The sequence below is a fragment of the Rhinoraja longicauda genome, chromosome 2 (genome assembly GCF_053455715.1).
Source record: "Rhinoraja longicauda isolate Sanriku21f chromosome 2, sRhiLon1.1, whole genome shotgun sequence".
Taxonomy (NCBI): Eukaryota; Metazoa; Chordata; class Chondrichthyes; order Rajiformes; family Arhynchobatidae; genus Rhinoraja; species Rhinoraja longicauda.
In genome coordinates, this window is record NC_135954.1 from 48,991,724 (window position 1) to 49,003,836 (window position 12,113).

At 41.7% G+C, this 12,113-nt stretch overlaps 1 protein-coding gene across 7 annotated transcripts in view; it reads left to right on the forward strand.

Annotated features, from left to right (window-relative positions):
• The window catches only part of grb10b (growth factor receptor-bound protein 10b), a 149,883-nt gene that overhangs the window by 120,453 nt on the left and 17,317 nt on the right, over positions 1-12,113 (forward strand). For all 7 annotated transcript variants that reach the window (XM_078418623.1, XM_078418612.1, XM_078418651.1 and 4 more), the window contains 2 exons: positions 663-800; positions 3,087-3,197. In XM_078418623.1, coding sequence (XP_078274749.1) covers positions 663-800; positions 3,087-3,197 — 249 coding nt within the window. The remainder of the gene's footprint in view (positions 1-662; positions 801-3,086; positions 3,198-12,113) is intronic.

Sequence of the window (12,113 nt, forward strand, 5' to 3'; positions counted from 1 at the left end):
AAAAATCTGGACATCTCTTCAGCAAGACAGCACTTCTCTCTCCACATTGCTCTGCGGTTCAGAACAAAGATCCGTGGTTCTCAAAGTAAAAATGTTACATCTCCTTCTTAAATGGGCCATATTTATTTTGTAACGTTGTCCCTTAATCCTGCATTACACTACCAAGGGAACCAATCTCTCAACATGCTGAGATTGTTAATCTCTTCACAATCTTATGCTTCAATTAGATCGTTTCACATCCATCTAAACTGCAGGCCCAACCTGCTCATGTTCCATTATTGGAGTCAATCAGGTGACCGAAATTGTTAATTTAACAAAAACATTTTAATGCATTTAGCTTGATTAATTCAAAAACTTTAGGAATATATATGTGGAAAATAAAACTTACAAGATGGAAATTGCAAAGCGCACCAAGAGAATTTGGAATTTGGGTCTAAGGTAGAGACGATGCATGAACAATGGTATCATAAACAGAGGAGTAGTAGAGGCTGAATATGTAGACAGGATAAGAAAACAATGCAACTGATGCAACGGATAGTCTACAGGTCTGTTAAATCTTGTCTTGTGCCCATTCTTGCTGTCCACAAAAAATGAAGCAGCCGCTTTGGAATAGAAATATTTTTGGACATAAATTTTAAAATATTTTGTTAATTTTGTTACAGAACTTCTTGAACTCTAGCAGTTGCCCAGAAATTCAAGGATCCTTGCATGTGAAGGAATTGGGGAAAAAGTCTTGGAAGAAGCTGTGTGTTTTTTTACGAAGATCAGGGCTGTACATCTCCTCAAAAGGATCTTCAAAGGTAAGTTATTTAGAATTTTTCTATCGAAGATCTTATACAACAGTACTGCACAGGAAACATCCCTCAAGCCCACAATGTTTGTACTGAACATGAGCCAAGCTAAACTAATCTCTGCCTGCATTTACTCCATATTCCTCCATTCCCTGCATAAACCATGTGCCTGTGTAAGAGCCCCTTAAATGCTACTATTAAGTCTACTTCCACCACCACCCAGGCAACATGATCGAGTCACCCATTACTCTCTATGCTAAAAAAAACTTGTCTTGCACATCTCTTTTAAACATTGACCTGAAAGCTATACCTTCTTGTCTTTGACAATTCTGCCCTGGGGAAAAGGGTCTGACAGTCAACGCTATATATGCTTCTCATAATTATATATACTTCTATCATGTTGCTCCTCATCCTCTGAAGTTCCAGAGAAAACAATCTGTTTATAGAACCTCGCCTTATAGCTAATATTCTCTAATCCAGGCAACTTTCCAGTAAATCCCTTTCCAGTAAAGCCCTTTCCAGTGCACCATCTCCCTCTGTGTCTTTCATGTAATGGGGAAACCAGAACTACACACAATATTCTAAATGCGGCTTAACCAAAAATTTATAAAGCAACAGCTTGACTTCCTGACTTGAACTCAGTGCCTCAGCTACTGAAGGCAAGCATACCATCTGACCTATTAATGAGACGTGCAAGGTCATGAGGGTCATGAATAAAATGAAGGCTCAGTCTTTTTCCAAGACAGAGAATTCTAAAACTAGAGGGCATAGACCTCTATGGAAGAAATTTAAGAGGCAACCTTTTCACTCCGAGGGAATACCATAGCTGAATAAAGGCAGAGCTGCCAGAGGAAGCTATAGAAACTAATACAGTTATGACTTTTAAAAAGACATTTGGACAGATATGAGGAAAGGAAAGGTTTAGAGGGCTATGAGGCAAATGCAGGTCGGCACAGACAAGGTGGGCTGAAGGGCCTGTTTCCATACTATATGGATCTTCGTGGATCAATCTCAAAGGTTTAGAACAGCAGAAATTGAGGTGGTTCTTATTTAAACAAACTTTTGACAGTTCCTCTTTCCTGCTGCCTGAATTTAATACAGTAACAATGCAAAATATATGGAAATTCGATGTAGTTCTGAGAAAATATTTATCCTGATATATAAGTTTTGGAAGAGATGCAAGAGAATGCAGATGCTGGAATTTGGAACAAAATATAAAATGCTGGAGGAATTTGACAATAGACAATAGGTGCAGGAGTATCTGTCTGAAGAAGGGTCGCGACCCAAAACATCACCCATTCCTTCTCTCCTGAGATGCTGCCTGACCTGCTGAGTTACTCCAGCATTTTGTGAATAAATACTTTCGATTTGTACCAGCATCTGCAGTTATTTTCTTACACTATAGGTGCAGGAGTAGGCCATTCGGCCCTTCCAGCCAGCACCACCATTCAATGTGATCATGGTTGATCATTCTCAATCAATACCCTGTTCCTGCCTTCTCCCCATACCCCCTGACTCCGCTATCCTTCAGAGCTCGATCTAGCTCTCTCTTGAATGCACTCAGTGAATTGGCCTCCACTGCCTTCTGAGGCAGAGAATTCCACAGATTTACAACTCTGACTGAATTTTTTTTTCCTCATCTCCGTTCTAAATGGCCTACCCCATATTCTTAAACTGTGGACCCTGGTTCTGGACTCCCCCAACATTGGGAACATGTTTCCTGCCTCTAACGTGTCCAACCCCTTAATAATCTTATATGTTTCGATAAGATCTCCTCTCGTCCTTCTAAATTCCAGTGTATACAAGCCTAGTCACTCCAGTCTTTCAACATACGACAGTCCTGCCATTCCGGGAATTAACCTGGTAAACCTACGCTGCCCGCCCTCAATGTCATCTGTGACAACATTTTGGGTTAAGACCCTGCATCTGGTCTTAGAGTGGAGAGGCAAGAGAGCCAGTATTATGATGAGGGGGAGGGGTGTAGGAGGATGAAGAATGGTTGGCAGATGGAGCCAGGTGGGAGAAAAGGAGGTGACATGTCAGTTAACAATGATGTAAACTTTAGTTCTTTGTCCAGTGAGTCTAATAATTAAAATGCAATTAAATATGCCCATTCTGTAGTTGTTTGCTTGAACGTTACGATTTCATTGGCAGTTGAATCCTCTCGCCTGAAACATGATAGTTTTGCTGCATAATTACTTAAGTTGTGTCTAAATCACTTTCTCATGAATAAAATTAATTTCCTGGCAGCTGCTTTGCAAATACTGAATGTTTTTCATGTTGTCATTTGCACAGGAACCAAGACATCTGCAGCTGTTGGCTGACATTGAAGATAATAATATATTTTTGTTAATAGCTGGAAAGAAAACATACAGTGCACCAACTGACTATGGTTTCTGTATAAAGGTATTTTTTTCTAATTACATTGCTTCTGCAAATACATTAGTTTGCTTTATTTCATAGAAATCTATGTTAACTTAATTGATCATGCCACAAAGTTTTTGAAAAGTACTTTTATAATCAACTTTTGTGAAAGAACACTGAAGAAAATAACAAATGGAATATTGGAGACATAAGGAACTGCAGATACTGGTTTACAAAAAAAAGACTCAAAGTGCTAGCTAGATTAACTGAGCAGGTCAGGCAGCATTTTCAGGACAACATTGTTTTAGTGATGTTTCCAGTCGGGACCTTTCTTCACACTGGCTGTGTTTGGGGGGGGGGAAGAAAAATCTGAAAGTGGGGTGGTGTAAAGCCTGGCATGTGATAGGTGGATACGGGGGGGGGCTTTTGATCAGCAGTTGGGTGGATAAAAGCTAGAGATGGGAAGTAGACAAAAGACAGATAAGGGGGTGAGGTAACAAGAGGTGTAAAAATGTGAAATCAGAGGAAGAGATAGAGACCATAAGACATAGGAACAGAATTAGGCCATTGAGTCCATCGAGTTTGTTTCGCCATTCAATCACGGTTAATCTATTTTCTCTCTCAACCCCATTCTCCTGCCTTCTCCCTGTAACTTTTGACCCCTTCCTAATCAAGGACCTATCAATCTCCGCCTTAAAAATACCCAAAGTCTTTGCCTCCATGGCCATTTGAGGCTATAAATTCCACAGATTCATTACTGTCTTGCTAAAGAGATTTCTCCTCATCTCCATTCTAAACATACATCCCATTATTTGGAGGCTGCGCCCTTTGGTTCTAAACTCTCCCATTACAGGAAACATTCTTTCCACGGTCACTCTATCTAGGCTTTTAATCATCCAGTAGGTGTCTTTGAGATCCCTCTGCATCCTTTTAAACTATTGCGAGTACAGGTCCAGAGCCTTCAAACGTTTCTCATACGTTAATCCATTCTTCCCCGGGATCATTCTCGTAAACCACCTCTAGACCTTTTCCAAAACCAGCACAGCCTTCCTCAGATATGGAGCCCAAAATTGGTCTCAATATTCCAAATATGGCCTCAGCAGCACCTCATAAAGCCTCAGCATTACATCCTTGCTTTTATATTCTAGTCCTTTTGAAATTAATGCTAGCATTGGATTTGCCTTCCTTATGACTGATTTAACCTGCAAATTAACCTATGGGAAAGAACTGCAGGTTCTGGTTTAAACCGAAGATAAACACAAAAAGCTGGAGTAACTCAGCAGGTCAGACAGGACAAAAGGAATAGGTGATGTTCTGGGTCGAGACCCTTCGTCTTGACACAAAACATCACCTATTCCTTTTCTGCAAATTAACATTTTGGGAATCCTGCACCAGCATTCCCAAGTCCCTTTGCATTTCCGATTTCTAAATGCTCTCCCCATTTAGAAAATAGTCTATGCCTTTATTCATTCGAGGAAAGATTAGGGGGAAAGGGGGGGTTGTTTGTTACTTATTTAGAATTGGAGAATTCAGTGTTCATGCCCTTGGGTTATAAGCTGCACAAGTGGAATATGAGCTGCTTTTACTCCAGTTTACATGTGGCCTCAATTTGGTAGTGAAGGAGGCTCAGTGCAAAAAGGTTGGTATGGGAAGGAAGCTAAAATGTTTAGCAACTGTGAGTTCAAATGTTTAGCAACCAAACCGAGTGCAAGTGTTTGGCAAAACAGTCACCTAGTCTATGGTGGGTATCGTTGATTAGAGGCCACATGGGGACCACCAAATACAATACAATACAATACAATACAATATATCTTTATTGTCATTGTACCCAGGGGTACAACGAGATTGGGAATGCGCCTCCCATACGATGCACTAATTTAGGTAATTTAGACAGCAGCAACCCAACGAAACGAACAGTTGTAACAGTTTTGGACAGGGTAAAGTGCAAGTTGATCTATGCGTTGTGGCCATCCGGCTCAGCAGGACCGGTTCATAGCAGCTATGGCCCTGGGGATGAAGCTGTTCCTGAGTCTGGAGGTGCGGGCATAGAAGGCCTTGTATCGTCTGCCCGATGGAAGGAGTTCGAACAGACTGTTGCAGGGGTGTGAAGAGTCTTTGTGGATGCTGGTGGCTTTTCTGATGCATCGTGTGTTGTAGATGCCCTCCAAGTCTGGTAGCTGTGTTCCGATGGCCCTCTGAGCTCTATGGACTACCCGCTGTAGAGCTTTCCTTTCTGCCTCCGTGCAGCTGAGGTACCACACAGGGATTCCATGCGTTAGGATGCTCTCTATGGTGCAGCGGTAGAAGGTCTTCAGCAGCTGTTGGGGTAGACCAGACTTTTTCAGTGTTCTTAAGTAGAACAGTCTTTGTTGTGCCTTCTTGACCAGCGCAGCAGTGTTATTGGACCATGTTAGGTCCTCCGAAATGTGAGTGCCCAGAAACTTGAAGCTGGACACTCTCTCCACACTGACCCCATTGATAGAGATCGGGGCATATTCCCCGTTATGTGACCTACGGAAGTTGATGATCAGCTCCTTGGTCTTGGTGGTATTTAGGGACAGGTTGTTATCCGAGCACCAGTCCGCCAGGTTCTGCACCTCCGCTCTATAGTTTGTTTCATCCCCGTTGGTGATCAGCCCGATCACCGTTGTGTCATCTGCAAACTTGACAATGGTGTTGGTGTCGAATGCAGGAACACAGTCGTGTGTGAAGAGGGAGTAGAGCATGGGGCTCAGAACACAGCCCTGTGGTGTGCCGGTACTCAGGGTGATAGTGGAGGACAGGTGCGGGCCCATTCTCACTGCCTGCGGTCGTTCCAGCAGGAAGTCCAGGATCCAGTCACAAATGCAGTAGATGAGGTTGAAGGAGGTGCATGTGAACCTTTATTTCTTCTAGAAGGACTGCTAATGTACCTGGATGGATGTGAAGGAGGAAGTAGAGGGGAAGGTGTAACATTGCCTGCGGTTTCAGGGGAAAGTACCTTAGGATGGGTTGGCTTGGGTGGGAAGGGATGAGTGAACCTATCATGGAGGGAGCAGTTTCTGTGTAAAGCAGAGAAGGGTGGGGATGGGAAGATGTGAGTGGTGATGGGGATCACTGTATATATCCTGCCCTTGTTTAACTTCACATGAATGTATCACTTGGTTAAATTCAGCTATCATTCCTTTGCCCACTTTTAAAATTGTTTTAGATCGTGTTCTAACATTAGATAATCTTCTTCGCTATCCACCATAGCACCAACTTTACTGTTATCTGCAAACATACTCATGATGTCTCCTACATTGTCATACAAATTGTTAATATATGTAACTATCGATCTCTATAGCAGCACACCACTGGTTAAAGCCTCCAACCTAAAAAAGCAACCCTCCTCTACCACCCTATCATTCCTTCAACCAAACCACTTTTTTAATCAAATTGGTTAGCTCACCCTGGATCCCTCGAATCTCAGTTTCCAGACCAACCTACCATGCAAAATATTGTCATAAGCCTTTCAAAAGTCGACACAGACAACATACACCGATCAGCCAAAACATTATGACCAATGACAGGTGATGTGAATAACATTAGTTATCTTGTTACAACGACACCTGTCAAGAGGTGGGATATATTAGGCAGCAAGTGAACAGTCAGTTCTTGAAGTTGATGTGTTGGATGCAGGAGAAATGGGCAGGAGTAAAGACCTGGGCGACTTTGACAAGGGGCAAATTGTCTGTGTCAGAGTATCTCTGAAACGGCAAGGCTTCTGGGGTGCTCCCTGTCAGCGGTGGTGAGTACCTACCGACAGTGGCCCGAGGAGGGACAAACCGGCGACAGGATTTTGGGTGCCCAAGGCTCATCGATGCGCGAGGGCAACAAAGGCTATCCCGCCTGGTCCGAACCGACTGGGAAGCCTTTCATTTATAATCAAATCCTCGTCTTTCCAAATGCAGACAGAATCCCTTCCAGTAAAGTTCCCACCGCTGATGTTAGGATCTCCGGCCTATCGATGCCTGGCTCAGCATTGTGGCCTATCTTAAAGGCTCGTTAGATGCCCTGCAGTCTTCCGGTACCTCACCCGTGGCTGAAAACGGTACAGCAAGGCCCCAGCAATTTCTGATCAGTATTTCTTTATTCTTTAAGACCTTGCCCATCTCCCAAGCTCCTAAGGGCACTTTTTCATTCCCCAGTTACTCTTCTGCTTGTTATAGACTTATAGAATCTCTTAGGAATTTCCTTTGGCTATCTGCAAAGAATACCTAATGCCCCCATTTTGGCCTCCTGATTTCTTTCTTAACTGTGTACTTAACTGAGCTGCCTATAGCAGACATAAGGCTCCCTTTTCCTGACTGGACCTTCATTATCCCATGTAAATGCAAGAAACTGCGTCTTGAGTAAAATACAAAGTGCTGGAGTAACTCGGGGATATAGATACATATTTCCATGGAAGTGGTAACATATGAAGATAAGATAACAAAGAAGGAAGGACATCCTTGTGATTTGGAAGGACATCCTTGTAATTGAGGCAGTGCAGCGTAGGTTCATGAGATTGATCCCTGGGATGGCGGGACTGTCATATGAGGAAAGATTGAAAAGACGAGGCTTGTATTCACTGGAGTTTAGAAGGATGAGAGGGGATCTTATGGAGACATATAAAATTATAAAAGGACTGGACAAGCTAGATGCAGGAAAAATGTTCCCAATGTTAGGCGAGTCCAGAACCAGGGGGCCACAGTCTTAGAATAAAGGGGAGGCCATTTAAAACTGAGGTGAGAAGGAACTTTTTTGTGAATGTGTGGAATTCGCTGCCACAGAGGGCAGTGGAGGCCAAATCACGGAATGAATTTAAGAGAGAGTTAGATAGAGCTCTAGGGGCTAGCGGAATCAAGGGATCGCAGATGATGCGATGATATGGCATGGATGAATTGGATCGAAGGGCCTGTTTCTCTGCTGTATAATTCTGAATCTAACCTCCAGGAATTTATGGATGTGTATTTTAATATTCTTCCACTTTCTGCAGTATAGTGTATCTTCTTATTTTACTTACTCTCATCACTTGCATCACTTCACACTTAAATCGTTCCATTTACCTATTTAGCATTTATCAGTACATTGGTACCTTGATATAGTCTAAAACTTCCTTCCACACTGCTGATTTAAATAATTGATAAATATGTTAATTATGCCTCTGTGAGCTTCATCATTTATATAAAACCAGGAAGAGCAAGAGACCTAGTACTGAGGCCCATAGATCTGCACTACGTATACAGCCCTTCTATCAATAAAATTGCCATCGAGTATTACCTTCTGCTTTCTGCGTCTGAACCAATATTTAATCCATTATTACTTTCCATTTTATTTTCTTAATTGGCTTGCCATGTGGAACTTCATCGAAGGCCGCCTAAAATTCATATAAGCTACATCAAATACTCTACTCATTGAAACTCCCCATTTCAGCAAATCGGCTTCTGTCAGATATGACTTTGATATAATAAGTCTATACTGGCTATCTTTGCTTAATCTATACATTACTAACTGCCAATTTATGTTGTCCTTTGGAATGTATCAACAATTTGCCTTCTACTGATAACACATTGAGTAACTGCAGGGCAATCAATCTTGCTATATCTCCCTTTATAAACAACTAATACATCACCCACAACCTCGCAGTTCTCTGGTACCACATCTGTGGCTAAAATGCATGAGTAATTATAGTTGGAGTCTGTAGTATTTCCTCCATTTTGTCTTTTAAGCACCTGGGATACATTTTATTCAGGTTTGATAATTTATCTATCTTTAAGTTTTGGACCCTCGGTTGGTACTCTCTTGAATTCTTAAGATTCCTCCCCCAAATCAACAGTGCCTATATCACCTCTTGTTTTCTTGATGGCCTATACAGTGCTGTGATATAAAGTAAATTAATATTTTTATAAATATTGCACAGGAATGATTAGCCATTAGATTTTTGCATTATTTGAAAGTGTAGCTCAATCTGACATTAGGGTTTTCAATCTAATCATCAGAATCTGTGGGCAGGGGGATGTATCCTGGCATAGATTGGAGAACTACATTAAAGGTAATGCTAGTTGATAGACAGTGACTGGCATTTAAATAAATGCTACATATATTTACAACTAATATATTTTGCTTTTAGGCACAAGAAGACAAACAGAAAAAGTGATACAACTGTGGATTACAGAAACATTAAAAATAGTATTAAATCCAGAGAAAAGGTTTAAGATTGAAAGCACAGTATATCCAAGAATTTAGAATTGAACAAAAGGCAACCAATAAATTGGTTTCCAAAAAAGGGAAAATAGACTATGAGAATGAAGGATTGTTTTATGAGCAAAGGTTGCACGGGTAGTCCTGTATCTATCGGACTTTGGATGTGCGAGATACGACTAGGTTTTTGACCTGTTTTTGACAGGGTGGATGTGTTGACGCTGTTTCTGGTGGGAGAATCTTGAACTAGGAAATAACTGTAAAAATGAGTGGTTGTACATTAAACTTTTTAAATAAAATGGTGGTGGGAGCAGAATCTTTAAATATTCATAATGCAAAGGTAAACAAATGCTTGATAAACAAATGGATAGTGAGGTTGCAAGATGGATTCAACAATGGCTGAATGGGAGATACCAGAGGGTAATGGTTGACAACTGTATGTCAGGTTGGAGGCCAGTGTCTAGTGGAGTACCCCAAGGATCTGTGTTGGGTCCACTGTTGTTTGTCATTTACATTAATGATCTGGATGATGGTGTGGCAAATTGGATTAGTAAATATGCAGATGATACTAAGATAGGTGGTGTAGTTAATAATGAAGTAGAGTTTCAAAGTCTACAGAGAGACTTGGGCCTTTTGGAAGGGTGGGCTGAAAGATGGCAGATGGAGTTTAATGCTGATAAGTGTGAGGTGCTGCATTTTGGTAGGACAAATCAAAATAGGACGTACAGGGTAAATGGTAGGGAATTGAGGAATGCAGTGGAACAGAGGGATCTGGGAATAACTGTGCATTGTTCCCTGAAGGTGGAATCTCATGTGGATAGGGTGGTGAAGAAGGCGTTTGGTATGCTTGCCTTTATAAATCAGAGCATCGAATATAGAAGTTGGGATGTAATGTTAAAATTGTACAGGGCTTTGGTGAGGCCGAATCTGGAGTATGGTGTGCAGTTCTGGTCGCCAAATTATAGGAAGGATGTCGACAAAATGGAGAGGGTACAGAGGAGATTTACTAGAATGTTGCCTGGGTTTCAGCACTTAGGCTACAGAGAGAAGAGGTTGAACAGGTTGGGTCTTTATTCTTTGGAGCGTAGAAGGTTGAGGGGGGACTTGATAGAGGTTTTTAAAATTTTAAGAGGGACGGACAGTTGACGTGGGTAGGCTTTTCCCCTTGAGAGTGGGGAAGATTCCAACAAGGGGACATAACTTTAGAATTGAGGGACAAAAGTTTAGGGGTAACATGAGGGGTAACTTCTTTACTCAGAGGGTGGTGGCTGTATGGAATGGGCTTCCGGTGGAAGTGGTGGAGGCAGGCTCGATTTTATTATTTAAGAGTAAATTGGATAGGTATATGGATGAGAGGGGATTGGAGGGTTATGGTCTGAGAGCAGGTAGATGAGACTAGGTCAGAGAGAGTGGTCGGCGTGGACTGGTAGGGCCGAACGGGCCTGTTTCCGTGCTGTAGTTGTTATATGGTTATATGTTATATGGTTATATGGATGAAGGTCTCTGCAGATAGAAGGGAATGCAAAGTAGAAAGTGCAATCACGTGAGCCATTGGCTGGCTAAGACTAGAATTGTATCAATCTCCAAAAATACAGATGTGAAATTATACATGTCTTCTGAACTAGACACTCAACCTGTCGTCTTTGATTCCAAATGGAGGCCCATAGTTTGCTTTTTAATCCTTTTTCTCTTCAAATATTTAACTTTTTGGGGGGTTCCTTGATTTAATTTGCCAGCATTTTCATTTTTTATTGTTTTCCGAATTTCCTTTTAAATATTTCAGACATCCGTTGTATTGAGTGCTCAGTATTTTTCAAAGGCTTGTCGAAACAAGGAACTGAAGATGCTGGTTTACAAAAAAATATACTAAGTGGTGCAGTAACTCAGCTGGTTAGGCAGCATCACCGGAGAACATAAATAGTGTTCTATCCATGTTCTCCAGAGATGCTGCCTTACCTGTTGAGTTCCTCCAGCACTTTGCATCATCTTTCAACAGTTTCCCTTTGTTGCTTTTTCCTGCAGTTTGCTTCGTGACATCCACAGGGATATGAGATTTGGGCCATATTCATTTTATTTTAAAGGGAACCTACTTATTTGAATTTTCATGACCTCCTCCTTTCCACTGCTCTGAGTTTGATTTACGATCTAGTAACTGTTTACAGTCCACTTTTGCAAAATCATAACCCAGCCCGGTAAAATAGACTTTGTTCAGTTTAGAGTTTTTTTAAAAACTACTGGTCTGCCTTTTGTCCTTTTTACAAACTACACCTAATTCCAATCACTGCCCAAGAATTTTCAGTCTCTGCCACTTTGTCCATTCTTGAGTTTATTCTGAAAAGTAAGTTTTGTACTGCATAATTTTTCATTGACGTTTCAAAACACTGCTTTAAAAATGTTTCTTATGTATATATCCTTTGCTGTGTTCTCCCTTTAAATGTGGGTACTGGGGGAAACACAAAACATTACCCAGGAAGCTGGATGTCGAACGATCAGGTCCTTCCCATCTTACACATACTCCAAAGATGCATGAAAGAGTGATTGGAAGACTGCCTGGATGGATTTGACAGCTGCTGCAGAGCTGTGGGCATTTTATGCTGGGTGGGATTGGGGCATTTCCATGTGCCATATCTCCCCAAACCCCCCTGCAGACCACAACAACAACCCCTGGGTTGAGCTGAGCAGTGCCAGGAACAGTTCTCCCGATAGATCAGGCCCTCAAGTCTTTGCAACAGAGAGGTTTTCTCAAGCAAGCTA